Below are 27,748 nucleotides of genomic sequence, written 5' to 3'. Positions count from 1 at the left end.
AGCATTACGCTGTGAACGGAAACCGTGTGGCCATACATGCGCAGACTACAGGGCCACGTAAAAGAGAGATTGTTGTCCAATGTTGTATACACATTGATCGGCCACTGTTGAGCTGGGATAATTTCTAAATCACATCTAAGATTGATATTTCTCAGAAAATTTTATAGTATTTATTTGATCAAGGGATCAAAATGGTAAGAATTGTTAGCTAGCTGGTACAAATAATGCTTTATTTGCAACTCAATCCTAAATAAATCTAAGCCGGTAATGTTGTTTATCTTGCCGTAGTGAGCAACTGGAACACTGAATTGAATAATGAAAGATAAACTTCTTTGTACATAAATGCAAAACCTCAAACATTGGTATTGTATATTATAATCAAATATTCACAAGAATAAGGAGGGTGGATCTTGCATTCTTAGCGCAGTGGGTTAAAAAAAAGAATGAATTAATAGATCATGGAAGTTGGATTGGAAGTCATCTGCTGCCTGTCTGTCTGTTGTTACTGATACTGTAGGTAGTTGCATGAAAATTTGAGATTGCAGCAATTGTTTTCAAAATAGTCTCATGCTATTCTGCAAGAAATACACTTTTCAATGGTACCAAAATTATGACAATGTGACAATTAGAACCAAAGTTACGGGATTATTAGTCCGCAAAAGTGGACCAAAATACTTAATATAATTTAAGAGGAAAAAAGAAACTAAAACTGTGACCAGAGAGCAACCGAAAAGCGGGGGAAATGGAAAATCACGGTTATTTGGGTGGAATACATATAAAACCATATATCAAAATGATCGCAAAGGAAAGACGAAGCAAATTTTAAAAAAATTAAATGATTATTATGCAATATTATGCAACGTCATGCAATTACATAACCCTAGAAAATGAAAAAAAAAGACGCGAGGAACGGATAATAACTTTAAAAACAGATTTGAGGGTGGTCTTCTTCCAGAGCATGCTTACAATACTATGGCTATGATTAATTTTGAACACAAAAATTGTTAAAACAAGAGGAAAGGAGCGTAAACGTATGAATTTAGACACTAAAGTTGTGTCCTTGGGGAAGGCACTTAATATTTGGCATTGGCAAATGAGCAACAGACGAAAGATGACTGGTATTCGGAGAGAAGAAAAAAAAACCAAAAAAACAATGAACAGGGCTAGAAATAAAGTTGAACAAGTGTCAGTAAATGCAACTTGCAAATGTACTGCCCAATGTTTTTGCATCCTTGGACAAGACATTTGGGCACCAACAGTACTCGGGAGAAACAAGCTTGCCGCTTTATATATGCAAACATGGTCAGTGATAAAAATGCAAAATTAAAAACAAGAACTACATAAGAGTGGTAGAGAAAACTTAACCTGAAAATGCAAAATTGAATATTACCTAACATATTACATAATAACAAACAATAAGCCGATAAATACCGACACTTTGCAAACTTTCTGCAACATAGGCATGTCATATATCAAACTGAACATCTCGAAGAGATGTATCATATGACTAACTATTAAACTACATTAAAATTGAAATGAACTTTAGAAAATTTGATAATTGCTTTGCATTCAACATCACTAAGAGAACAGATTAAAGGGTACTCACGTACTGACTCGCTTAAATCCATAAGATGGCTGATATGTGGCAAAAGACAGAAGACAACAAAATCTAGGCACTCTGGGTTGTTGGCTGCATGGAATGTAGACACAGGCAATATCCAGGTAATGATACTGAATAAATACATCGAAGTCCAAGCAATGATACAGAAGTAGTTGGGGAGACTGACGATCGAATTCATGTTGTTACTTCAATTTCATATTTAAAATACAAGGCAGATTATTGGAGCTGGAGGAGGCAGTCGACGGGAGTTGGAGGTGGCAGACAATCAAATTCATGTCGTTATTTCAGTCTCATATTTAAAAATACAAGACAGACGACTGGAGTTAGAGGCGGCAGACGACTGGAGTTGGAGGTGGCAGACAATCAAATTCATGTTGTTATTTCAATTTCATATTTAAAAATACAAGGCGGATTATTGGAGCTGGAGGAGGCAGATGACGGGAGTTGGAGGTGGCAGACAATCAAATTCATGTTGTTATTTCAATCTCATATTTAGAAATACAAGGCAGATTATTGGAGCTGGAGGCGGCAGACGACGGGAGTTGGAGGTGGCAGACAATCAAATTCATGTTGTTATTACAATTTCATATATTCAAAAATACAAGGCAGATTATAGGAGCTGGAGGTGGCAGACAATCAAATTCATGTTGTTATTTCAATCTCATATTTAGAAATACAAGACAGACGACTGGAGTTCGAGACGGCAGACGACTGGAGTTGGAGGTGGCAGACAATCAAATTCATGTTGTTATTTCAATCTCATATTTAAAAATACAAGACAGACGACTGGAGTTCGAGGCGGCAGACGACTGGAGTTGGAGGTGGCAGACAATCAAATTCATGTTGTTATGTCAATTTCATATTTAAAAATACAAGGCAGATTATTGGAGCTGGAGGAGGCAGACAATCAAATTCATGTTGTTATTTCAATCTCATATTTAAAAATACAAGACAGACGACAGGAGTTAGAGGCGGCAGACGACTGGAGTTGGAGGTGGCAGACAATCAAATTCATGTTGTTATTTCAATTTCATATATAAAAATACAAGGCAGATTATTGGAGCTGGAGGAGGCAGACGACTGGAGTTGGAGGTGGCAGACAATCAAATTCATGTTGTTATTTCAATCTCATATTTAAAAATACAAGACAGACGACTGGAGTTCGAGGCGGCAGACGACGGGAGTTGGAGGTGGCAGACAATCAAATTCATATTGTTATTTCAATTTCATATTTAAAAATACAAGGCAGGAAATGAAACATGAAAATGTGGTGTCATAATGAACGTCTGACTCTGAAAACAAAAAAAGTACTTCGATTATGATTAAATCAACAAAATTAAAAGTTATATAATAATTTTTGTTGTGGTAAAGAGTAAAGTAATGAATGAAATATACTTGAATTGGCTCTATCATGCTATTCTGTATTATTTGTATTGAAATTAACCACATTAAATTAAACCAACACACTTAACCTGCAGAACAAACAAAAATAAAAGATAAAAAATAATATCAGTGGAACATAATTTTTAGTTGTCCGGTATCATCCCAGTTAAAAAGTCATTTCAGTTTCAACATTCATTCATAAAATAAAACTAAAATTATGGATGGGACTATTTTCAGTCTTTTTACAGCAATTATTTAGCTTGAAATTATTTATACAAGTCACAAAAGCAAACGCAGTCGATAGTTTACAGACTGCACTGTACACAGGAGACTCGGGGATACATCGAGAGGCAATCCTGGTTGGCCGTCGCCAACTTCATGAACACGCATCGTATTTAAAGTCACTAAAAGACGCTTTCGCCAGCATCAATCACCACCAAAATTCACACAAATAGAGAAAAATGGTTGGCGAATAATATAACATTAATTAAAAATAGGTAATATAATGAAAAATGTATTTAAAATGAAGTTAAAACTTACCAAATTTTCAAACAGCTGGCATCTGAACAAAGAATGAACGGATTAAAAATCTGAAAACGCCGCCTGATGCGCTGGCTTCTCCTCTTTAAAATGAGACCGGAAGTGACGAAATTAGTGCACAGGAAGCGATTCCACGGCAATGGAAGTAAAACTATGTTCACCGGTAAACACAATTTTCACTCCAGAGCCGTAACATCGATATCGGGGCTCGATCAGCGGCTCAGCCACGGGCGATGCGACTACCTAGATACTGTGCCTGTGTGTTAGTGTTGGGTCATGCATGGGGACCGAGTTTTGCGATATTAATGTGCCAGTGCCAACACCCATTTGAAGAGCTCATTTATTGTCTTTCTTCACCAGTCACCATTTTATATAACAGTTGATTTCTTCATATTAAGGAATAAAAACATAAAATTACGGTCGATGTGAATAAATCAATTTGTTGAGTAAAACTAAAACGAAAACCTGGTTAAATAAACCAATGAACCGTAAACCTGAACATCAACATGCCTTAAAAAGTTACTATGATTTTCCAGATGTATTATTATTATTACATTGCTATCATTCATCCCACTATCACTCAAATGCATCGCTTAATAAATTCTTCAACTCTACGACTTTAAGTTTGTGTATGTGTGTTGGAGGGGGGGGGGGGTGTTAGTGTTTGTGTATACGTATGTGAATGTACACACAAAATAGCATAGTGGTAGTAGGTACCAAAGAGAGCAATAGTGTTGTAACTCCGATGCCATCTTAATACAACATTACTGCTCTCAATCAGCACATTGTGTTCTAACCATCAAGTAAGAATGGACTGGGGCGGTCAGGGTGGGTATGGTTGGGAAGTGGTTGTGAGTTGGGAGAAGAAAGGCCACAGAAATGAATATTAAGCCGTTGTGGATTAGTGTGGGCAAGGGGGGGGGGTTGAAGTGGAGATGGTTTCAGCAGAGATGTGTGAGGGGTGTTAAATGGATACAAGAGAGCACTTTGGGTAACAGTTGTAATGTTAACTAATAATGTTTTTTTTAGGTTATTCAGTTATACATCAATTTATTTTCTGCTTTAAGATGTTTGAGCATAGTGGCTTTCAGTTTATTGGCACTTGATTAACAAATACAAAGCAGGAAAAAAATTTCTTTTCAGTTTTGCAGTCTTTAAGGTTTAGACAATTTTAGTTTAACCGGTTTTTCCTGTATTTAAATCTAAAGGAGGTTAAAGGGCAGAGGTGTTATGTGTGGCTTAACTAGTGATATCAAGTGTGGGAGAAATTCCATATATACTTCAATGACTTAGTAAATATACTGACTTGCTCACCTTGGGTTAAATTAATATTTATCCAAAAGGAAAATACATATCGACCTCTGTTAGACCACAAAAACTGCTAGTTTTCATTTATTTTATCGATTTTGAATTCCAGTCGCGGTACAGTTGTAAATTAAAACTTCTAGAAGAGGAGAAAGAATAAACAAATATATAAATAAATAAACTTGAAAAATTAAATGATATAACTACATAAAAGTAAAGAAAATATATAAATAGAAGAAAAAAAATGTTGTGCCTGTTTGGATTTGAACTTGGGACCATCCAGTCCAGAGTCCAACAGCTTAACCACTGTGCTGCAAATTCACCTGACTTATGGAGATTTTTAATCGTGTCTGTTTTGAAGAAATTGGAAAAAAAAATAAATGCCACTTTTATTTTATTTTGGGTGCCAGTTGCACATTAGCAGAAAAAAACAAAACATACAGAAGCTTTTCTTTTTATAGCTTTAGTGACTCTATTTTTGTGATTATCATAATACTCGAGCTATACCTAGTGTTACAATAAGTATTGATCTATTAGAGTAATATCTTATCACTTCCTAATGGCATTTTATTATAATTATAGTGAGGCGTGCATTTAGGGTAAAATAAATACAGCTTAATCCAGTGGTCAAGTTCGTATACCATTTCAAATAATGAAAAGAAAAGAATTAGCCTTCAATTTTGGATGGATTTATTGATGATGAAAATGTCCTCTTTCAAAATATCACAGTGAAAACAATCTGATGTGGTCGTGAGCTGAGAAAATCAGTTCAGTACTTTTTTTTTTAGGGGCTTTTATTTTTAGGCTCACCTCTCTAGTTAGGCCATCTTGGCCTACAGTCAAGCAAATGATGATTGGTGTTGAATGGACAAAAGACTGTCAAAACTATACATCTTTTCTTTCAAGTATCTCATCCTCCTACAAAGGGTTAATTATCAGAACAATTTTTATTTTTTTAATTTCTTTTTTAAGGATATAGTTGGCGCTATGAGACTAATATTTTCGACTTTAAAATCTAAGGCAAGCATAAACACCATATCCTTCTAGACTTTTTTAAAGGATATATTGTTAATGGATGGTCTATTTTTTTCCACAAATTTCCACAAGTCCGGTTTTTAAAAAACAAATATGGTATGGAGGTGGGTGAAATACTTTAAGCTTGCGATCATCAAACATTCTCAGAATGGATTTTTTGTTACTATACACTGAACTCAAAATGTCAAATGTGTTTGGCACTGACCCTAGGCTTGGACAGGAATTATCTATCCATATCCAGCATAGTCCCTGTCATACATAAATGTTTCACCTTTAAGTGTCGTCTCTTTTTTGTCTTGTATTTATATTAATTATTAATTGTGTTTTTAATCTTCTCAGCCTTTGAGGTTGGACATAAAACGGAAGCTATCAGCTCGTTCAGATCGTGTGAAAAGTGTTGACCTTCACCCGTCAGAGCCATGGATGTTGGCCAGTTTATACAATGGAAATGTCCACATTTGGAACTTTGAATCACAGGTTAGAAAATAGTGTATGTGTGTTTGTGTGTCAATTTTTTCTTTGGGCCAATCTCTCATACATTACCTTTAATGCACAATAAAATGTTTAGTCTAATAGTGAATGGCTTGAAAACTTATGTCTTGATTTAAAACTTAGTTGTTCAAATTTTCTTTTGATGACAGCAAAAATGGTTTAATTTGGCTTCAATTTGTTTTTGTTTTTTTTGGTGTGTTTTTCATTCACTTATGTCTTGCTCTTTTTAAAAAAAAAATTTTACCTGCTCCAATTTAATATCCAACCTCCATTCCCTGTTTTAAATAATCACTTTGCATAGCGTAATATATATCCCAACTTTAATATGTTGCATGTGAATCAATATCAATGGTTTTTATATTTTGATTTTGTCTCTCCTTATTTCAGCAACTGATCAAATCTTTTGAAGTATGTGACTTGCCAGTTAGAACAGCCAAATTTGTGGCCAGAAAGAACTGGATCATCACTGGATCGGTGAGTGCATTTTGCTATTTAATGTTCTCTGGCCCTTCTTCCCTCATCAATCTCCTCATTTTCTTCAATTCAGATCTAAATTCTTAATGGAGAAAGTAACTTCCGTCTTGCTAGGAAAAGAAAATAATTTTTGCAAATTAATGGGGGTTTGTTTTGTTTTTTTCAATTTTGATGGGCTGTATGTTAAAAAAATTATTTTAAAAAAAATTTCTTAACTATTTACTTAAATTACGTCTTGTAATTGTTAAATTATAATTCTAAGTTTTTCATCACTGCATTGTGTATATAGTATTTAACGATGCAGTAATATTATTTGTTGGAATTGCTCATTATATAATTGATTTTAAACATAGAGGTTAAATTAGAGGCAACATATAAAGACCGTCAATATTAATGCTGCTAATAAACCTTATTTGGTCATCATTTTAAAAACTCTTCTGGTTTTCAGGATGACATGCACATTCGTGTATTCAATTACAACACAAGAGAAAGAGTCCACCAATTTGAGGCCCACTCTGACTACCTTCGATGTATCGCCGTCCACCCCACTCAACCATTTATTCTTACAAGTAGCGGTAAGTGCTGGCAAAATGATATTAATTTCATTGTGGAAGTTTTTGTGTTACATAACCGCCTTTCTAAGCTGATCTGATATCTTTGCATTCTTTTATAGATTCAGATTTTTTAAAACAAACCTTTATTAGAAAAATTTGTGACAATATCTTGTTTATGATAATACATGACCAAATTTTAAAACAGTATAGCTACTCGTAGCATTTTTAAGGGACACCATCATAACCACTGTATTGTCATTATGCCTGCAGACACACTAGAAAGCTTGAATAATCTACATCCTCGTTTAATGATTTCTTCTTTTTCTTCTCCTCTTCTTCTTCTTCTTCTTCTTCTTCTTCTTCTTCTTCTTCTTCTTCTTCTTCTTCTTCTTCTTCTTCTTCTTCTTCTTCTTCTTCTTCTTCTTCTTCTTCTTCTTCTTCTTCTCCTCCTCCTTTTTCCTCAAAATGCACTTGTTCTCCCTCAGAAATTAGGTCTTAAATTCCCACTGCCGTTTGTTAGAACATGCCAAAATGCATGATGAATGCATGCAAAGTGAATGTTCTATTTTGTATCTTGTTTCTCTTGTAGATGACATGTTGATCAAACTCTGGGACTGGGACAAGAAATGGACATGTACCCAAGTGTTTGAGGGTCATTCCCACTATGTGATGCAGGTGGTCATCAACCCTAAGGACAACAACCAGTTTGCCAGCGCCTCTCTGGACAGAACCATCAAGGTATGATCAAGGTCATCATTAAACCATGTTGTACATATTTGGTTTCAAACCTTTTATTCATAGGTGGCAATTTCACTCTTTTGAGGCTTTCAGATTCCCCCCCAAAGATAATCGCTCTTTACTGTTAATGTAAGAATCAGATAGTCATAATGTGGCCATGGATGGTTGATAAAATACCCAGAAAACATGGATTTGATTCAAAATGACCTGGTCAAGAGGAAACATTTCCAAGATCTCTTAGATGTCATTCATGTTGTTGGGTTTGTTTGTTTTACTCTGACCTGATTGTATGGTTATAACTGGCCCACAAATCACAGCTTGTGTTTTTACATGCGTTTAAACTTTGACATATAGATGTTCCTTATTTTATATCATAAAAATTTAATTGAAGTATCTAATAGTGGCAATTATATATTTTTAATTATTGATTGATTAAAATTCGTCTCCACAGGTATGGCAGCTGGGATCAGGCACTCCAAATTTCACCCTTGAAGGTCATGAGAAGGGAGTCAACTGTGTAGGCTATTACTCAGGGGGAGACAAACCCTATCTCATTTCTGGCGCTGATGACAGATTGGTCAAGATCTGGGACTATCAGGTAAGATTACAGCATGAGGCTGCATTGCTACATTTAGAAGATGGATGTTTTTTTGTTTGTTTTTCTTATTACATGATGGATGATACACCCATCAGTACTAATATTTTTATGGAATGTAAAATGGTCAGTTTATGGAAATGTTTATGCATTGAATATTTTTATTTTTTTTCTCTTACCTTTGGCTTTCATCTTTTTAAAATCTTTATTTTAGAATAATACTGTCATACTGCATTATGTGTTGGTAGCTTTCAATATCAGCAATCTCTCAGCTTTCTCTGGTGATTGATATTCGTGTTGTCATTTTGTATTCCAGAACAAGACGTGTGTCCAGACATTGGAGGGTCATGCCCAGAATATTGCTGCTGCCGCCTTCCACCCTACTTTACCTATTGTCCTTACTGGATCAGAAGATGGTGAGATTTCTCTCTGCGGGTGGTTGGATGGGAGCATCACCCTTGAATCATATACCTATGATGTTCGCATGGGTGTACGATCCGATAGTGATGTCGTTTCTTTTCTCTTTACTAGCCTATCCTGCTTCTTTGGTTTGTGATTGTATTTTTGACAGGGGATATTTTTTTTCCTGTAAATCCTCTGCCTGTTTGTTCTTGGTTATTTATAATTTAGCTTATGATATCTTTAGGTTATGATTTTGATTGACATTTGTACTATTTTTGTTAGATTGTTTGTTTTTTTGTTTCAGCGGTCTCTCATATAACCTCAATTGTGTTGGAAGAGACCTAAAGCAACAAACAAAAAAAAAAGATTTCTCTCTCTTTCTCTCTCTCTTTCTTTTTTTTTTTTAAATTTTTTATTATGCAGTTGTCACCCTCTCTGTTGTTTCTATTCATGAATATTTGGTCTTCACTGAACAGTAATGAGGCTACTAAGATTTAATTTTTATTTCAAAGCTTTGAAAGGTTGGGGTTTTTTTTTCTCTCTCCAAGATGTAACATAATCGACAATATTAAAATAATGTTGGCGCTATAACCATAACACCTTCATGAGAAAAGCAAAATAACTGATGTGGTTAAATTACTTCTCTCTTTGTGTTACATAAAGCAAGATAGTTTTCATACATTATTCACAGTGGCTGAGTTGAAGATCAATCACCTCTTAAACAAAGTGACTGATATCAGTCCTGTTTGCAGAGGTTTTTTGTTTTTTTTCTGTGAGCCTTCTGTCCATCCAGTATTCATGGGGTAGCTGGATCTGTTAAATCTGGTGTAAAGAACTTTGCATTTGACTATCATCCTTTATGTGTAAATGAAAGCAATTTAATTTAAATCTTTGAAATTTAAAAAAAAATATTTATTATTTATTGATTCATTCAGTTGTATTATTATTATTATTATTATTATTATTATTATTATTATTATTATTATTATTATTATTATTATTATTATTATTATTATTATTATTATTATTGTTGATGTTTATTTATTTATTTTAAACAGGCACAGTGAGGATATGGCATGCCAACACCTACCGTCTAGAGAGCACCCTCAACTATGGTCTTGAGAGAGTGTGGACCATTGCCTGTCAGAGAGGTTCTAACAACGTAGCCTTGGGTTATGATGAAGGCAGCATCATCATTAAGGTATGTCTGACTGTAATTGTCAGTGGATTTAGAGATGTTGATGGGTGGATAGTGGATATTGTTATTTGAATTACTTTTGATTTGGGGGGGGGGGGGGGGGGGGGGTAATTGGATGAAAAATCAGACCTACCAATTTGAAACTCTTAAAAGTTAAAAAGGAAAAGCAAACAAAGCTATGGTCACTCGTGGTCACTAGTTTACTTCATAAATTAGCATTTTAGGCTTCATTCGGCCTTTGATAAGTTTTAAGAGCACAAAATATATCAGCTGTAACATCAAACCTTCCTTTTCATTAATTTCTATTAAATTAGTTGTGCTAATGTAGTTCAATTCTGTAGCTCGAGTCAATTATATGGAGGTTTCTGAAATTTTTTCTTGTAGCAGGCAGATCTGAAATTGCATGTCATGAAGACAAGAACGGGTAGAGACGATGATAAGTAGAGGAGCAGGTAATGGATGGATGCGCGAATAGTGAAATGCAAGAATGGGAGTAAGAATGGAGAATAATAGAAAAGACACATAATTTTATTAAGTATTGTTTAAACCCGCCCCTTAGACGGGCTGAGATTGACAACTCAATCAGCATACCAAGATACATTAACAGGAAAAAAGGAATCCTCATTTTTATCTTCTATGTGGTGCAGATCTGCTAACTCTCCCAATTTAATCGGGAAATTCCTTGTATTTCGTCTCATTTCTGTTCTTTTTAGATATTTTGCCCAAAAGTTTTCAAGATTTTTGTACCTTTAAAAGTTAGCAAATCTGTTTCTGTAGCATATTCATAGCTTTCTGGTCGTGTGGTATGAGACTGCCTTCTGAATGGTAGGTCTCTGGTTCAACTTCTGTTCTGAGCAGTGCAAAGTTGAGAACTTGGTAAAGGCTCTTTACTCACATTCTCTCACAGCACTCAGGTTTAAAATGAATACCTGACCAGTAACAACATCGTCTCTGTTGATAAAAATATATTGTAATTGCGCCTCACAAATGTCATGTCACGTCTTACTACATTCTACATGTTAAATGTTGCTGTTGGCTCAGGACCCTTTATTTAAAGTGCTTTGAGCACATTTAGGGTATATTTTACAATGTAAAAATTCAATTTAAAATAAAATAAAAAAATTTTTTATTTCTCTAGTTGGGCAGAGAGGAGCCGGCCATGTCAATGGACTCCAGTGGTAAAATCATCTGGGCCAAACACTCTGAGATCCAGCAGGCCAACATCAAAGCCATGGGCGATCAGGAAATCAAGGATGGGGAGAGGCTGTCTCTGGCTGTCAAAGATATGGGAAGCTGTGAGATTTATCCACAGACAATCTCACACAATCCCAATGGAAGGTATGTTGGAGCATTTTGTAAGGTGGGGGATGGGGAGAAGAGTCTCTCTGGCTGTCAAAGATACGGGCAGCAGTCAGATTTCTCCACAGACAATCAGGGGTCAGGGAGGGGAAGGGGATGCAATGGATTTTTCAGGTTCTTTTCGTCTTCAATGATTCACCCTTCTAGTCCTCTGCTGTCGTTTCTGGGTTTTTTTTCTGTCTTCTTCTTCTTCTTTTTTGTCCTCGTCTTCTTCTTCTTCTTCTTCTTCTTCTTCTTCTTCTTCTTCTTCTTCTTCTTCTTCTTCTTCTTCTTCTTCTTCTTCTTCTTCTTCTTCTTCTTCTTCTTCTTCTTCTTCTAAGTCTCTGGTTGAAAAATTTACAGTAAGATGTTTTTAACAATTCAGTTTAATTTATCTATATATTATAAATGTGTATGCCAGTACAGATCTCATGAATTCTTTTTTTTCCCCATCTTTAAAAGATTTGTGGTGGTTTGTGGAGACGGGGAGTACATCATTTACACTGCTATGGCCTTGAGGAACAAGTCATTTGGGTCTGCCCAAGAATTTGTGTGGAGCAATGATTCATCCGTCTATGCCACCAAGGAGGGAAGCACCTCAGTCAAGATATTCAAGAACTTTAAAGAACACAAAGCTTTTAAGCCAGACTTTGGTGCTGAAGGTAAAAATTGTACGAAAGATTGACGGTTGTCTCAAATGCCTGCTTTGAGGTCTTTATGTGGTCTTGTGGTATGACAGTCGCTTTCGGATCGGAAGGGCCTGGGTTCGAGTCTTGCTCAGCGTATATTTGAGTTATTGGAAGAGGCTGTTTACTCATATTCTCTCATCGTACTCAGGTGTAAAATGAGCACCTGGTCATTAACAGCGCTGTCTCTTTCTGGAAAAAAATTGTAATATTGCCTAACAGGTGCCATGTCTCGTTCTACCTGTTACATGTTGCTGTTCGTAAGGGACCCTTTGTAAAGTGCTTTGAGCACGTTAAGTGGATAATTTCATAAGTAATGTGATATTTAATCGTCGATGGAGAGAATCATTTTCTTTTGTGATCTTTGTAATTTTCTTTGATTTGTATAACATTTTTATACATTCAACTTTGCAATGGCTGCAGATTCTTTTTTTTATTAATTGAAATTTGTCGCAGAATTTTGTAATATTTTGCTTATGGCATGCATGATGTGTGTAGTCGATAAAAATTGTATTTTGTATTTTACTGAAAATATTTCTATTTTAAATTGGGGAGAGTATACATCGGTGACATATATAAAGAGATAAATTTGTTAAAGACAGATGGATTATTACAACAGAACAACAAAAATCATTTCAAAAATTATCCATCCTCTTCCCTTTTTTCCTGTAGGTATCCATGGTGGTCACATGCTGGGTGTGAGATCCGTCAGTGGTCTGGCTTTCTATGACTGGGACACGACCTCTTTGATTCGTCGTATTGAAATCACTCCTAAGAATGTGAGTCATGTCTGAATAAACTGAACAGTTATATACATAATAGAAATATAGCTATAACTGTGATAGATATCTGATCTGATTTATTTATTTAAGTTTTTGAAAAAGGAATGAAATACAAATAATGCTGCTTGAAGCTTGAGAAATTGAAAGGCAATGATGAGAATTTATTAACAGAGACAAATGGTGTGGATGGGAAACATCAAAAGTTCACATTATTCCTATTTGTTTATAAATTAGAGCTGAAATTCTACCTTATCATAGGTTTTCAAAAGAAGGAGTGAAATTGATAAAGCATATATAGGGTTCTACCAATTAAGGCTCCATCTCCAAATTCAGCTCTTTGTACTGTTTTCTGAAGTATTTCGAAAGTGGTAATTTGTATATAATAAGTTGAAATATTATTGAATAAACTTTTTTCTCAATATTCAAACCTTTTGTAGGGAAGATTTTTCTTTATTTGCATGAGACTGGTCTATTAGTGAAATTTATTGTGTGTGTTTTGTCTTTTTAAAATTTTTATCTTTGTTTTATTCTCTCTCTCTATTTTATTTTTCTACTTTTTTTTTTTTTGGGGGGGGGGGGGGGGGAGTTGTTTGAACACATAAATAATTGTATTTACTTTCTTTGATTTTTAGATCTACTGGAGTGAGAATGGAGAGTTGGTGTGTATCGCCACAGAGGAATCATTCTTCATCCTCAAATTCAGTGCCGAGGCTGTGGAGAATGCCAAGGACTCCAAGGATGAAGTCACTGAGGACGGGATTGAAGATGCTTTTGAGGTTTGTTTTGTCCTTTACATGCTGGGTTCAATTTTACTGTGAACTTGCATCATATCTTACTTTTTCACCACTGGAACGGTACAGAGACACTACTTAGATTTCAATCAAGCCTTAGTCACTTCACTGTAATTACTGTCTAAATAATAACATTCTCTTGTCAGCAGTTAAAACAAAATTATCTATAAAGGTAACAAAGTTAAGCACATTGAACATGGTAAAGCCATTAACATGTACTCCATAAATGTTCATGATTATTTTATTTTTATTTATATATATATTTTTTTAAAAATAGAATCGCAAATCAAAATTAGTCTCATCGTTCCCTGTTTGCAATTTATTACATCACAGACACATGTTATGACTTGAAATATGAAATTCCAAAGATGTTTGCCTTATCACTCCACTCTTCTGTAGATCTCAGGGTTGATTTTTATATTCCCTTCAGTTGATCTATTTAGAAATAAATCTTATCAGACTTTAATCATTAGTGGAAATATATTTGCTTGCATGTCCTTTTTTAAAATGGTTTTGTCATTGCATTTTTTCATTTAGACTGTTCGATATTGAATTACCATGTTTTTAAAATTCCATGCCAGGTGCTGAGTGAAATTGAAGAGACAGTCCGTACAGGCCTGTGGGTTGGTGATTGTTTTATCTATACTAACAGTGTCAACCGACTCAACTACTACGTGGGTGGTGAAATTGTTACCATTGCCCATCTAGACAGGTATTATTTATTTTTATAACATGAAAGTAAAAAGATGTGGAAACAGACACTGGTGTAAGATAAAAAATCTGTTAGTTTCTGCTTTGTCAGCGACCTCATTATATACATCTTAAGATTTATAATATGTTCTGTTTGATATTCTCTCTTATCATTTTTGCTTCTTGAAAAGAATAGACAAGGTCTGACAATAATGATCACATTGTTAGTAAAACTAAATCTGACTTAGTGAGTAGGTTTAAATTAAGAAGGAGACAAGTGAGATTGTATGATTTTTTAATTATTTTTTTTTTTAGTATAGCAATAAGTAGATTTGAGTTGAATTAATTTGTAGTCATGAATGGATCTTTTGTAAAGAAAAAATGCAAATAGAAACAAATGATTAACCCCTAGAAGTGGAATGTCTTCTTGTATTTCTCTTAATTATTTAAATCTATAATGACTTTGATATTGACATAGTTTACAAATGCCAGGCTTTTTAGTATTTTCAAAGCTGAAACTTGTGTTATGTTTTTTTTTTGTGATAATCAATGTTGTATTCGGCATTTCAGTAGCTGTTAAATATTTTTGTGTACAGAGAGGACAAATTGGCTGCTCTTATAGTATACAACAAATTTGAATAAAGTGATAATTTCAGAAAACCTAATGTAAGATAGTTGATCGTCTTATTCAAGACCTATATTTTACCTATATTTCTTGTTTACCAATTGTAAATTACTCCAGACTTTTATGATATTGCCCCGAAAAGGTCGCATAGTTAAAATTATTCTTGATTGATATATACCAATTTTATATTTAATGACCAAATATGTTCTGTTTAAAAATTGTATCTGAATTTAAAATTTATCTTGGTGTCATTAAATCCTCTGTGACCGTCACATTTTAATTTTGTCTTAATAATTCTCCATGAATGAATTGATGTTAATGTATTGTTATAATTTCTGTTTGATTATAGAGTGATGTACCTTCTGGGCTACATTCCCAAGGAGAATCGCTTGTACCTTGGAGACAAAGAGTTAAGCATTGTCAGCTTCTCCTTACTCCTGTCTGTGCTGGAATATCAGACAGCTGTCATGAGGCAGGACTTTGACTCGGCAGACAAAGTGTTGCCCACTGTCCCCAAGGAACAACGGACCAGGGTGGCTCATTTCTTGGAGAAACAGGTTGGGATGCTGTATTTGTTTTATTTGTTCAAGTATTCAAATGTTTTGTTTCATTTTTTTTTTTTGACAGTGTGATATATTTGATGCAATAATTATTTTGATGTTGGATATAGAAATCATCATTTTACATCATTCATCTTGAATATTTGTCTATGTACTTTATTGTAGTTTTTGTCTTTGTAGTTTATTGTAGTTTTTGTCTTTGTAGTTTATTGCAGTTTTTGTCTATGTACCTTATTGTAGTTTTTGTCTATGTACTTTATTGTAGTTTTTGTCTATGTACTTTATTGTAGTTTATTGTAGTTTTTGTCAATGTTTTTTATTGTAGTTTTTGTCAATGTACTTTATTGTAGTTTTTGTCTTTGTAGTTTAATGTAGTTTTTGTCATTGTAGTTAATCATAGTTTTTGTCTTTGTAGTTTCCTGAGCCCAAAAATATTCTTGTTAGGGCGGGTGGTTGGATGGGAGCATCACCCTTGAATCATATACCTATGATGTTCGCATGGGTGTACGATCCGATAGTGATGTCGTTTCTTCTTCTCTTTACTAGCCTATCCTGCTTCTTTGGTTTGTGATTGTATTTTTGACAGGGGATATTTTTTTTTCTGTAAATCTTCTGCCTGTTTGTTCTTGGTTATTTATAATTTAGCTTATGATATCTTTAGGTTATGATTTTGATTTACATTTGTACTATTTTTGTTAGATTGCTTGTTTTTTTGTTTCAGCGGTCTCTCATATAACCTCAATTGTGTTGGAAGAGACCTAAAGCAACAAACAAACAAAAAATTCTTGTTAGGTACTTTTTTTTTTTCGAAGCTGTTATATTCAGTATTTACTTGGAATTCATCATCATCAAGTGCAAGGTCTGTTGTAGATACATCAGTGTTTACGTTTATCCAATCACTCAAAAGTAACAGTTGATATTTTCGTATTTCTCTCCAGGGTTTCAAGACCCAAGCCATGGCAGTGACCTGTGACCCCGAGCACAAGTTTGAACTGGCCATCCAGCTGGGTGACCTTCGTACTGCCTACGACCTCGCCAAGGAAACCCAAGCAGAGCAGAAGTGGAAACAGCTGGCTGAACTGGCTATCCGTCGATGTGAGTTTGGCCTGGCCCAGGAGTGTCTGCATCAGGCACACGATTACGGAGGTCTTCTGCTTCTGGCCAGTTCTGCAGGAAATGCAGAGATGGTGTCTCGTCTAGGAGAGGCTGCTGGGAAATCAGGACAGAATAATGTGGCATTCCTCTCTAACTTTGTATTGGGAAAGTAAGTTGTCATTTTTCGCATTTGATTAACGTCTATGTTGGGAAACCTTCGACAGTAAGTCATCTGTCATGTCATAGCTCAGTTGGTAGAGCACCCAAAGGGACCAAGATCAATCCCGGGTGTCGTCGATATTTTATCTGTCTACCCAGCAGTATATGGGTGGCTGGGTCTCTTAGACCTGTTGGAAAGTACTTTGCGTCCTATCCAAAGGATAGCAGGCAATTGCTATAGTCCATTTCATGCTATAGAATCTGGGATAAACTCCAGTTCCATGGGCCTATTGGCTCTAACTCTAAAGGATTACTACTGCTTTCCTGTCACTTCTTACATTCTCCCTTGAACTCCCTCTAGCGCATAGGGCTTCCACCACAGATTTACACCTGGGATGGACTTAAGCCACCTTCTTTGCTTCGACCCAGGTCGTATCAATGGTCTTCAGTTTTCTATCCAAAGTATGCCACTTCTACACCTTGATGTCTCTTGTCACTCTGCAAATGGCTTTGGGCTCTTGTTCTGACTTTTTCTTTTTTTTTCTTTTTGGTTGATTTTTGTTTGTTTTTTGCAAGTGACAGATGATTCAACCCCCCCCCCCCTCTCTCTCTGTCTCTCTCTCTCTCTCTCTCTCTCTCTCTCTCTCTCTCTCTCTCTCTCTCTCTCTCTCTCTCTCTCTCTCTCTCTCTCTCTCTCTCTCTCTCTCTCTCTCTCTCACACATTGTTTCTCATAGATTTGATATGGACATATACAGATTATTTTAGGGCCTAACTTGAACTTTTTTCCTTCGAATTTAGATTTTTTTTTAGCATAAATATTAGAGGAATATAATTAAAATGTCATAATTTTTGTTAGAAATTGATTTTTGAACAAATTGACAATCTGTAAAATAAGTAATGGATATTATATTCAGGCATTATGGGTTGATACAGATTTGTTGTTCTTGAAATTTGAATTTTTTAAAAACAGACAAATTTTATGTTGTTGGCTATGGCAGATCTGATATCTATAAATGTAACCATTTTCTTTGTAAAGGGTCATAATTGCCATGTCGTGTTAGAATTAGTGAACTCCTTAGTTTACTGAGAGCTGCTCATTCAGTGATCTAAGAAATTCTTTAATCTGTAATAAGAAAAATTACCATTGTGTAAAGGGATGAAAAAGTATACCCCCCCCCCCCTCCCAAAAGAAACAAAAAAAAAACAACAAATTTTTACTGCTGGTATGATCTGTCTAAAACTCGTGTTTGAAAAAAAAAAAATATAATTATTGATATTTTAATAAATTTTTTTTCAATTTTCTAGTTGTGAAGAGTGTCTAGAGATTCTAATCAGTACAGGACGACTTCCAGAGGCAGCTTTCTTTGCCAGGACTTACCTCCCTTCCCAAATCTCACGGTAAGACCGATGTCTCTTTTTTAAAAAAACAAAATCATTTAATGTGTTAGTTCAGGTTGATCTGCTATTACAGGGGGCGTGGTGTATTGTAAAAAGTAATATCATTGCCAAGCTAGACCAGGAGTTATAATAGGAGACAAACTCAAAATGCAAAAGCAGCCTTTTAGAGCTTTTAATTCAGAAAAGTGAGTGGGGCAGGCACTTATGTTGATAATAACAAGAAATGAAGTAAGTAGGAAAGTGCTCTCCACGACCTGGCGACAACTCCATCTGGCCAGGGAGATTGTGATTCTACTGTATGAGCTCCTATTCACGACCCAGGTCGTGGATAGCTCATACGGTAGAGTCACAATCTCCCCGTCCAGGTGGAGTTGTCGTACCAGTAAGGTCGTGGGTTCGAGCCCGTATCGCAGCTGCAAAGTTTTTATTCTCTGTTGTCTTCTGGCACTTTCCTTTTTGAGCTGTAAGGCATGTGGAGCTGGACTTCATCCAAGGTTATGTGGCACTTAGTAAATTTAGGTATCAATTGCTCACTATCTTTGAGATAGGATGCTGGTCTGTGGCAAGTAATTTCCACCATATTTAATATAGATTTCGTTTGTGCTGGGATTTGAATGAGGTCTATCTGTATTAGAATTGATAGCTCGAGGGAACTACCATGATGCTCCCCCCTTCCCTCCCTCCCTTTCTCAAATCTCATAATAAATTGTTTTGTTATCCCTTTCACACAATAGAAACCAGGATAAATTTCAGCTCCATGGGCCTAATGGCTCTGAAGGATTACCTCCATTATAATCTGGATTGTTGGATCGTATAGGGTATTAGTACAGTGGACTCCGGATAAGACGATGCCCAGGGGAACCGAGAAAAAAGTCGACTTATCCGAAAATCAACTTAACCGGAGTGTAACCAAATGAGCAAAAACGCATGTGAACAAAGCAAACCAAGCTAGAATAAGTATGTCCCTTCATATCGCACGGTCTCTGAAGTGGTCATGAGAGGCTCCTACCCTCAATAGCCCCATAGAGGAATCAGAATACATCAAAATCGGAATTTGAGATAAAAAAGCGGAATCTACTTACTGTTATTGACTATGACATGCTTTGCAACAGAAAATGTAATAGACAATCCAAAAGTACTCAAATGATATAATTTAAAATGTGTAAAAATGTACAGATTGTGTAAAGACTAAGAATGGGGTCAAATAATGATAGAGAACACACAGGTCCTGGTCGTCTGAGAGCAAAGCATTGAATGGATGGATATAACCTTGTCAGGACCCTCCCCCCCCCCCCCCACACACACACCTAATCAAACAAACTCGCGTGCCGGTACACACACATACACACACGCACACAAGGCTAAAATTAAATAGGGAAAGAAGCTGACCCTATTCAATAATATTATTACCGAATGAAGCCAACATATAATATTACCAAGGTCATTGACCTCAAAAATTGGAGTGGACATAATAATAATAATACTTTGGTCAACCCCCCTCCCAAACATATAAATATAATACTATCCAACATCAGCAGCACACACTTTGAAGGGACTAATCAGACACACAAAATGTGTGTTGATTGACCATAGGAGATGCTGACGAAATAAGCCATAGCTCACTTTTTTTTCACTAGAGATTTTTTTTTTTAATTTTCCTGGATTGGAAAGATGAAAAGCGGAATTTTTGCCTTGAATGTGGAATGTATACCAATTAAGCGAAATTATTCCGCGAAAAGCGGAAGGGTAGAGGCGTCTAGGTCAAGGTCATGCTTCTTGTAAATCGAGACAGAAATAGCTGGTATGCCAATTTCCTATGCGATGATTTTCTGTGGCATGCCAGACTTTCCAAATGCATCGAATTTTCCTTTTCCGCGATAGGTTTGCCATTGTAGTTGTAGGCTTGACTTGAATTCTTTATAAAATTGATACAAATTAAGAGGATGGCCTTGGATTAGAACCAAAAATAATCTTGAACTTGCGACAATGTAAAATTTGAGATGGAGAAATTAAAGTTATTCAATACTGCTTATGTACATTGAACACGGACGTCAGGCAAAGCACCTACATCACATCGATGTGCGCCAATCGTTCGCGGATATACTTAACCACTGAAAATTCTTACTGGTAGCTTTTTTAACCAATGGAAATACTTGTTTAATTGTGATTTTATTGTAGTCATGAGTGACAAGAACATCGACTTAAGCGACATCGACTTATGTGAAGTTTTTTTTTTTTTTTACTAATGTTATATAGGAAGAAGGGGGACGGACCAAGAAAAAAAATCGACTTGGGTAAAAATCGACTTAGGCAACGTCGACGTATCCAGAGTGCACTGTAAATATATTTTGTTGGTATTTGAGTGTATCCCTTGTGTCAGAGACATTATGTTTGTGCTTGGGTGAGACTAAAAATTAGTGTGGCATTGGATCAATGGGCCCTATATTTGAACTAGTCCTGTTGTCATCCATTAATTTTTTTATTAAGCACATCATAACTCAACATCTATTTTCTTTTGACTTACCCATGATCTTCCTTTTTTATTGGGGCTTCAATGACTTTAAGTGCTGTAAAACCCTCAAAAACAAGCAAAGAAGATTTCATTAGTAGACCTGCTTAGTACTACGAAAAATTCTTAGAATTACGAATTTTCGGCTCCAACAAGAGAACTACATTCGCCTCTTTGACTCAATAAATCTTGTTGAAAAGGAAAGTTTAATGCTTAGAAACTTAGGACTTGGGAGCATTTTTGGATCTTACTGAAGGCAAATTATTCATTTATAAAGCTATTAAAAGTGACTTTATCTTTTTTTCCCTCAGAAGCTACGAATTTTTAAAATTTCAAGTAGGCAGCTCTGCACTAGGTCTTAGGTAAAAACAGTATGTAGATGGAGTGAGCAGAGATGCTCTCATTCAATTAAGTGTGAATGCAGGTGTTGAGCAAAACATATCTTATTTTTATCCTTTAACTGTTCCTATCCAACCCAGGGTGGTGTCTCTGTGGAAGGAGAATGTGGTGTCAATCAGCAAGAAGTCGGCTGATTCTCTGGCTGATCCAGCTGAATACGAGAATCTTTTCCCTGGTCTGAGGGACGCTATGAAGACAGAGCAATATCTCAAGCCTCAAAGACAGAGGGTGATTCCTGCTGCTGCTTATCCTAAAGTACAGGTGAGTCATTTAGGGTTGTGACAAGAACAAATTTATCTGGCAAAGCCTTTTGAAACTACTGTTTGGACAAAATGATTCTGGTGTCATTGGCAATAAGATTTAAGATTATATCTATATCAATGAGAGCTAAAACCCTTATGCTCTAGCTGACAGGAAGGCCATTGCCTAGCTAAAATATTTTATACTTTCTTTTTCATTATTGTTTAAGAGCATTCTCATATATCTAATTAAATATCTTTATTTATTTATTCACTCACTTATGTGATTATCTAGTTATTTCCCTTGCTTTATTTACTATTTACGCGTTTCGGCCTTTGGCCGTTTCTTCTGTGTTGTTCATTCATGAGTCAGATTTACTCCCTTTATCTTAATCTCCATTTTATTGACTCATTTAGGCACCTCTATTTATTAGGAAGGTACTTACTGTGTCTTCTATAACCCTTCATCTGTTTTCCCATTGCCTTCTTGTCTTTGTTTTGGAATGAGATTACTTAGTTTTATGCTAACCCTGGCCAGAGTCCTTGGCTTGGAGGAAAACAGTTGAATGTATAGTTTTAGTTTTGGGAGATGGTATTTTTTTCTCTGTTATTTACTGTATTTTTTGAACGTATGATTTGTGTCAGGATGAGACTTTTAGGTGATCCCAAACTATGCACAATGATAGTATGCTCTTGGAATCTGCATCTGTCCCTATTTGTGAAATTTCCCTTTCTCTTACTTTTCTTGTGGGCTTTTATTTATATATATATATATAACCTTTTTACCATCCCATTTTCTTCCTTTTTACTGGTGCTGAAATGACCTTAATGTGTCGCCATTGCCGTAAAACCCTTAACAATTTTTTTTAAAAATATTTAATTTCCTTAAATGTAATTTTTTAACCTTGACCCTTTTACCAGAGCAACTATGAGCGTAATCCAGTGGAGGAGATGCAGCAAGCTGAGGACAGCGGTCGGTTTGTCTATGCTGCCCCCATCACCGATGACGACGATGAGGATGTAGGAGACTTTGGTGATGCAGTGGAAGTTCCTGATGAACCCAAGAAGAAGGTAAGTTGTTTTGGTTGAAATTTTGGAGGAAAATCTATGAAGATCTTGACATTTCGCGCAGAGATGGATATGTTCACTGCGTCACATCTAAGATTGTTAAATTTAATTAAATAATTCACACCTTTAGAAATTATGCAATTATTTTAAAAAATAAAGATTTACATATTTTAACTGTGTTATGTAGTATGTCTGTTTTAGGTATTTAGGTGATATTGTGAGAAAACCTTTTGAAGATGTTACTTTTACGTGCATTGCCTTTTGTCTCTTTTGACTTTATTTATTGTATTACTTCTAGTATTAGTCTTGTTGGTGACTGTAAGAGGTTTGATTTGAATATGGACAGTTTTCATTTTTGTGAAGCTGTCTAAGCTATTAAAATTTATTCATAATGTTTCAGCTACTACTAGCATGTCTTCAGGAGACATTCTGTTATAAAGATATATCTGACTTTTCCATCATTCCCTTTATTGGTGGTTGACCCTTGTTTGTTATTTTCGCAAACTTTGTTGCTACCTTTCTATTTTATTTGCTAATCATCCAGTGGACTGATGATATCAATTAATAACATAATTTACACCACACTAATGTCCATACTGATAACTTTTGATTTTTGTCTCGACAGGAAGTGGAACCTGCACCATCCCAGCAATCCACACCCAGCCAGCCCCCACCCCCCACAGCTGCCACACCTGCTCCACAAAAGACTACGCCGGCTCCGTTATCGTCGACGACAGTGGACGACATAGAAAAGGAATTGGAGTTGGACTTGGAAAATGTGAATATAGAAGACATTGAAGACGTCAACCCTGATGTGAGTGATTCATTTCTTTTGTAATTGGCAAATTGTGAAATGAAAGTATGGAAAATAGGTTCCATCTAATGTATTGAAAGAATAAAGTATTGTACGACTTTGTGGTCTTAAAGTATGTATGGCTCTCAACTCTCAGCCTCAGATCCGTATGTCCTTGATAATGATAATGTACTTTATTCACCCAAAAGGAACTTTTTGGTTTGAGTCCAGCTGGGAGCTGCACAAAGTTGAGTCCTTGGAAAAGGTTCTTTACCCAATTCTCACATCATATTCAGGTGTAAAATTAGCACTTGGTCAGTAAGAGCATTGTCTCCGTCAAATAAAAAATTGTAACTTTTACCTGACAGGAATCATGCTTCATCCTATATGTTAAGAGTTGGTACCACTTGTAACGTGCTTTGACTTTGATATTTTGCTTTATAAAAGCTCACTTTTTCTTTTAATGTGCTTCATATAAAAGTTCACATTGATTTGATTTGATTTTCTTATCTGCCATTTTTCAGGATCTGGTTCTAGATGAGGATGATTTGTTGCAAGATTGAAATGGGTCGTAGGACAGACAAAGATACAGACACACAGATGGATGGATGAATGATGAGTTGGTGATGGGGTGAATGAGTGGGAGATCTTTGGATGTCCCTATGGTGTTTGACGTGTGAGTTGTTTGGAGTTTAGTGTGAATGGCGACTTGGAGATTTATTGTGTTTTTGAAATAGTAGATATGAGTAATCATACTGGAACACTGGGAACACTAGCATGGATTGTCCATGTGGATGAATGAGTGTCAGGACATGGTTACAAATGGTACAAGGTATGATTGTGTGGATTAGCTGGTGTTAAGCATGGTTAAGCATGCTATGATAATAATTTATACTTTTTACTTAATTTTACCGTGAGAAATTTTTTGTTCGTTTTGTTTGAATGTTTTCTTTTAAAGAATTTTTTGTTTGTTTTTGTTTTTCTCGAGACAAATGATATCTTTCTTCTTTTTCTTTTTTCCAAGACAAACTGATTATCTTTGTTAAATTATGTGATAGAGGTGCAATGTGATTTCTCACGGATTTTGAATTAGGCCTATATTTTGAGGAGGGATTTTTGTTTTCTTTGCTGAAAAAATTGAAAGATGTATTCACTGTTTTGTTCATGTTCATAGAGACATAGTGCCACTCAGCTTGGTCGAAAACACAAAAATCAAGTGAAATATTATGGACGTTTACACGATCTAAAGTTTATAATCTCACTACTAATTTTGTTCTGGTCATTTCATGAAAAAAAAAAAAAAGAGTTGCATCGAGACTAATATACTCATTGTGTCAGTCAACGTATATGGGAGCCACTCTTTATCTGGGGGGAAAATGTTTATATTGTTTTATTGTCACTGTGACTTGTTCATGATTATAATGTTCATGGGTAGGGGGGGGGGGGGGATTAAATGTTTATATTTAGACCTGCATGTGTGCCGACAATTGTCGGTTTTCCGACAATCACGGTCGTTGCGATCTCCCGGATCACTTATTTTTTTATTTCTTAAGTTATCTGATTGCGAATGACGTCAATTGTCGGAGTGTCGGCGATCCCCAACTCGACCGGCGGCGAGCAGTCAAGTGCCGACGAATGGGCGTCGGATTGCCGACAATATTGTCGGCACTCTCAAGCGCTCGTTCGGCAATTATCGGGAAACTTCGCTAGTCTCCGATTTGACCGCAACTCTTCACTGTCTGAAAAACCAGAAGTGTGTCGATATAATCGAGCTTGCGCAGTTCGTTAACTTTCGTTTTCATACTTTCGGTATTCCATTCAAGTAACTTTTGTTTTTCAATTGAACCTTGCTACATTTCAATTTTATTCGCTCTATCTATCAACTTTCTGGATTTGTCGTTGTTATTTTACATTATTTTTTTGTTATCATGCCTGAACAATTCTTTGACCGTTCGTCGGATCTGAAGTCAGTTGAGAATGGTGTTCGAAATCTATTCAAATGGGATCTGGAAGAGAAAGACTGCACCGATGATTTTCTTTCGGAGTACGTGAGAAAGCCAGTGGATTAAAGTCTAATGATTGGGATGGTTATTGCTCTTTAGAGATAAGATCAATTATTCTAGGTTAAAAACTACTGTGGGGGGTCCGATTACGGTGGCAAAGGAAAATCATTCATGTCATAAAGAGGCATTCTCAAAGTCAAAGTCAAAGTGAGTAACACAAGAGAAAAAAAAAACAACTCAGTCGTTGCGGCTGTTTTCACTGCTGAGACAGAGACTCGTCCTCTCTCCAAGCTTCACAAGATTTCTTAACTCACTCAACCTTAGCCCCAACTGAAACTGATTCCAGTCTGTAGGTAGACAGGTGCCGATTAGCCATTGGACAAGTGAAGCGCAACTTTGGGTTAAATTTTGAATAACACAATTTCAAATAATTATAATCACTGTTGCCGTTGCATTATTTTTCACAGTATATGAACGGCTCTGGTATCATTTTAAAGGGCAGAGATCAAGATTTCTTTTGATGTGATAGAAATCAATGTTGACATATTGTATCAAAAATTATAATTTGATAAAAATAACGTCATTTTAAAACTTTTGATTTCTTTTTCAAAATTGAGATAGAAAATAATAAAAGAGAAGGCATCTAGATAATTAATTTGTCTGTGTCTATATCAAATTTCATAAAGATTGAAGAAGATGTTTAATGTTGACCACAAGTGACCAACCCTCTTTTCTCTCTGCTAAAATCCCGTTTTATTCAGTAGTCACCTTATCGAGAGGCTGTCCAGTGGGGGAATTCTCAATCAATTTTGAGCTTTTTGTAAGTGTAAATATAGAGTAGTATAATCATCATAACTTTGGAACCGTTTATCCTAGATCCAAAAATAAGGTATCTTATTAAATGGTTTTTAAAGGCCTATCTGTCTATGTAAAAAAAGAATTATAAATTTTTATTTTTGAAAAAATATCGAACTACCACTCTACCTCCATGCTGTCCCTTCTCCTTATAAATTTTTGGTACTTTTTAACATTTTAAAATAAATATATTCGGTAGGACAATCCAAAAGAAAATGTATATGACTAAGTACTGAGTTACAAAATAAAAGATCCGGTAAGGCGATATGTGTGAAAAAGTTCAGACAATTTGGTCAGGACTCACATGCAGGTCTATTATATTATTGTTGTATTGTCACTGTGTTTTATTGTTTATGACTATAATGTTCATGGATGGAGTTGGGTGCATAGGGAATTCATCTAATTATGTGAATGACGAGAGATATATTGTTCATGTGATGTTGTCACTCCGAGTAGTTTTCTACACAATCAATGTGATATGTCATTAACTAGTGCATTATATACCTATGTAAGAGCTTTGTTGCTGAGATCACTGGGCTAGTGTTCAGCTTTATTTCACATGTTAAATAAAGTTGATAAGGTACGAAAGGTAGATAAGGCAAATTTTTGGAATGTAATTTTAAAGAGATGATGATGATGATAATATAATTATAATGCACATTTTATGCTTTTGTTTTTATTTCAATATTTAAATTTGAAATTATCGACATGGACGAATAGCAACGTTATATAGAATTTGTTACCGAGTTTTGAGACATTGTTGTCAGATATAACCGTGGGTATTAAAAATTAATATCATTTACGATAAGATAAAATTTTATATGTGATTTCTAAATAAGAATTTGTGTTGATGGGTAACTCTGATCCATATCAATCGACATCACGAGTTTTTATGATTGAAAACACTTTGTGGACCAGAATTTATGAGTGAAAATAACTTTTTCTGTAGTCAAATAATCATTACTGATGAATTAATATTGTTTTCAATCCATGGATTGAACCATTCCTTTATCAGTCACGGAAGATATTTAAATAAAAGTCTTGTATATATATGATGACAACAAATGTGGCTTCCATTTTTTAAAACTTAAATCTTTTCTTTTGATAAGAGAGACATCACTCTGTGAATGGGGGGTAAATGAAATCTCTTAAAGGCTTGCTGAAGTAATACAGTGCAGTATACATTTCTTGTCCCCTATTTCGTCATTCTTACACACTCCTGGATTCAATCTCAACATCCGAAATTTATACATGCTGCATGCTATATTCTTTGAACAAGTTTCACACCACCCTCGTTTTCATGGATTTTTTTCTGCTGACACAATCCTCGTTTTTATGGATTCTTCGTTGTGAAATATTTTGCTGTATCACAACATTCATTTACATACCGCCATAGCCAACTATATGCACATCATGGCAC

The 27,748-nt window shown here is 35.4% G+C and overlaps 1 protein-coding gene across 2 annotated transcripts; it reads left to right on the top strand.

The window, feature by feature from the left end:
• The first annotated feature begins 17 nt into the window (after nt 1–17).
• On the top strand, nt 18–27,393 carry LOC144970608 (coatomer subunit beta'-like). Of its 2 annotated transcripts, XR_013644997.1 has the most exons (22): nt 33–194; nt 6,224–6,361; nt 6,764–6,850; nt 7,299–7,425; nt 7,994–8,142; nt 8,594–8,740; nt 9,054–9,153; nt 10,198–10,340; nt 11,476–11,675; nt 12,138–12,337; nt 13,034–13,140; nt 13,776–13,919; nt 14,516–14,646; nt 15,599–15,806; nt 16,748–17,073; nt 18,370–18,462; nt 21,451–21,631; nt 22,531–22,680; nt 23,303–23,491; nt 23,995–24,630; nt 24,688–24,925; nt 26,639–27,393. XR_013644997.1 is itself a non-coding variant. In XM_078910408.1 (20 exons), the coding sequence occupies exons 1-20, from the start codon at nt 192–194 to the stop codon at nt 24,031–24,033; spliced, it is 2,862 nt and encodes a 953-aa protein (XP_078766534.1). In that variant the 5' UTR covers nt 18–191; the 3' UTR covers nt 24,034–27,393. The 2 variants fall into 2 exon arrangements, 1 of the variants encoding a protein (XP_078766534.1); XM_078910408.1 differs by having other exon boundaries at nt 18–194; nt 23,995–27,393.
• The last annotated feature ends 355 nt before the right edge of the window (nt 27,394–27,748 follow it).

The sequence above is a fragment of the Berghia stephanieae genome, chromosome 4 (genome assembly GCF_034508935.2).
Source record: "Berghia stephanieae isolate SIO BIC M18660-M18661 chromosome 4, UCSD_Bste_1.3, whole genome shotgun sequence".
NCBI classification, from domain to species: Eukaryota; Metazoa; Mollusca; class Gastropoda; order Nudibranchia; family Aeolidiidae; genus Berghia; species Berghia stephanieae.
Note: the sequence above shows the minus strand (reverse complement) of the source record. Positions and strands in the feature narration are given on the sequence as shown.

Excerpts from the sequence above, each read along its gene's own strand:
- LOC144970608 (XM_078910408.1), top strand. Across the intron at positions 8,741-9,053 it reads TCAAGATCTGGGACTATCAG|AACAAGACGTGTGTCCAGAC; the intron begins GTAAGATTACAG and ends TTTGTATTCCAG. Across the intron at positions 13,141-13,775 it reads TTGAAATCACTCCTAAGAAT|ATCTACTGGAGTGAGAATGG; the intron begins GTGAGTCATGTC and ends TTTGATTTTTAG.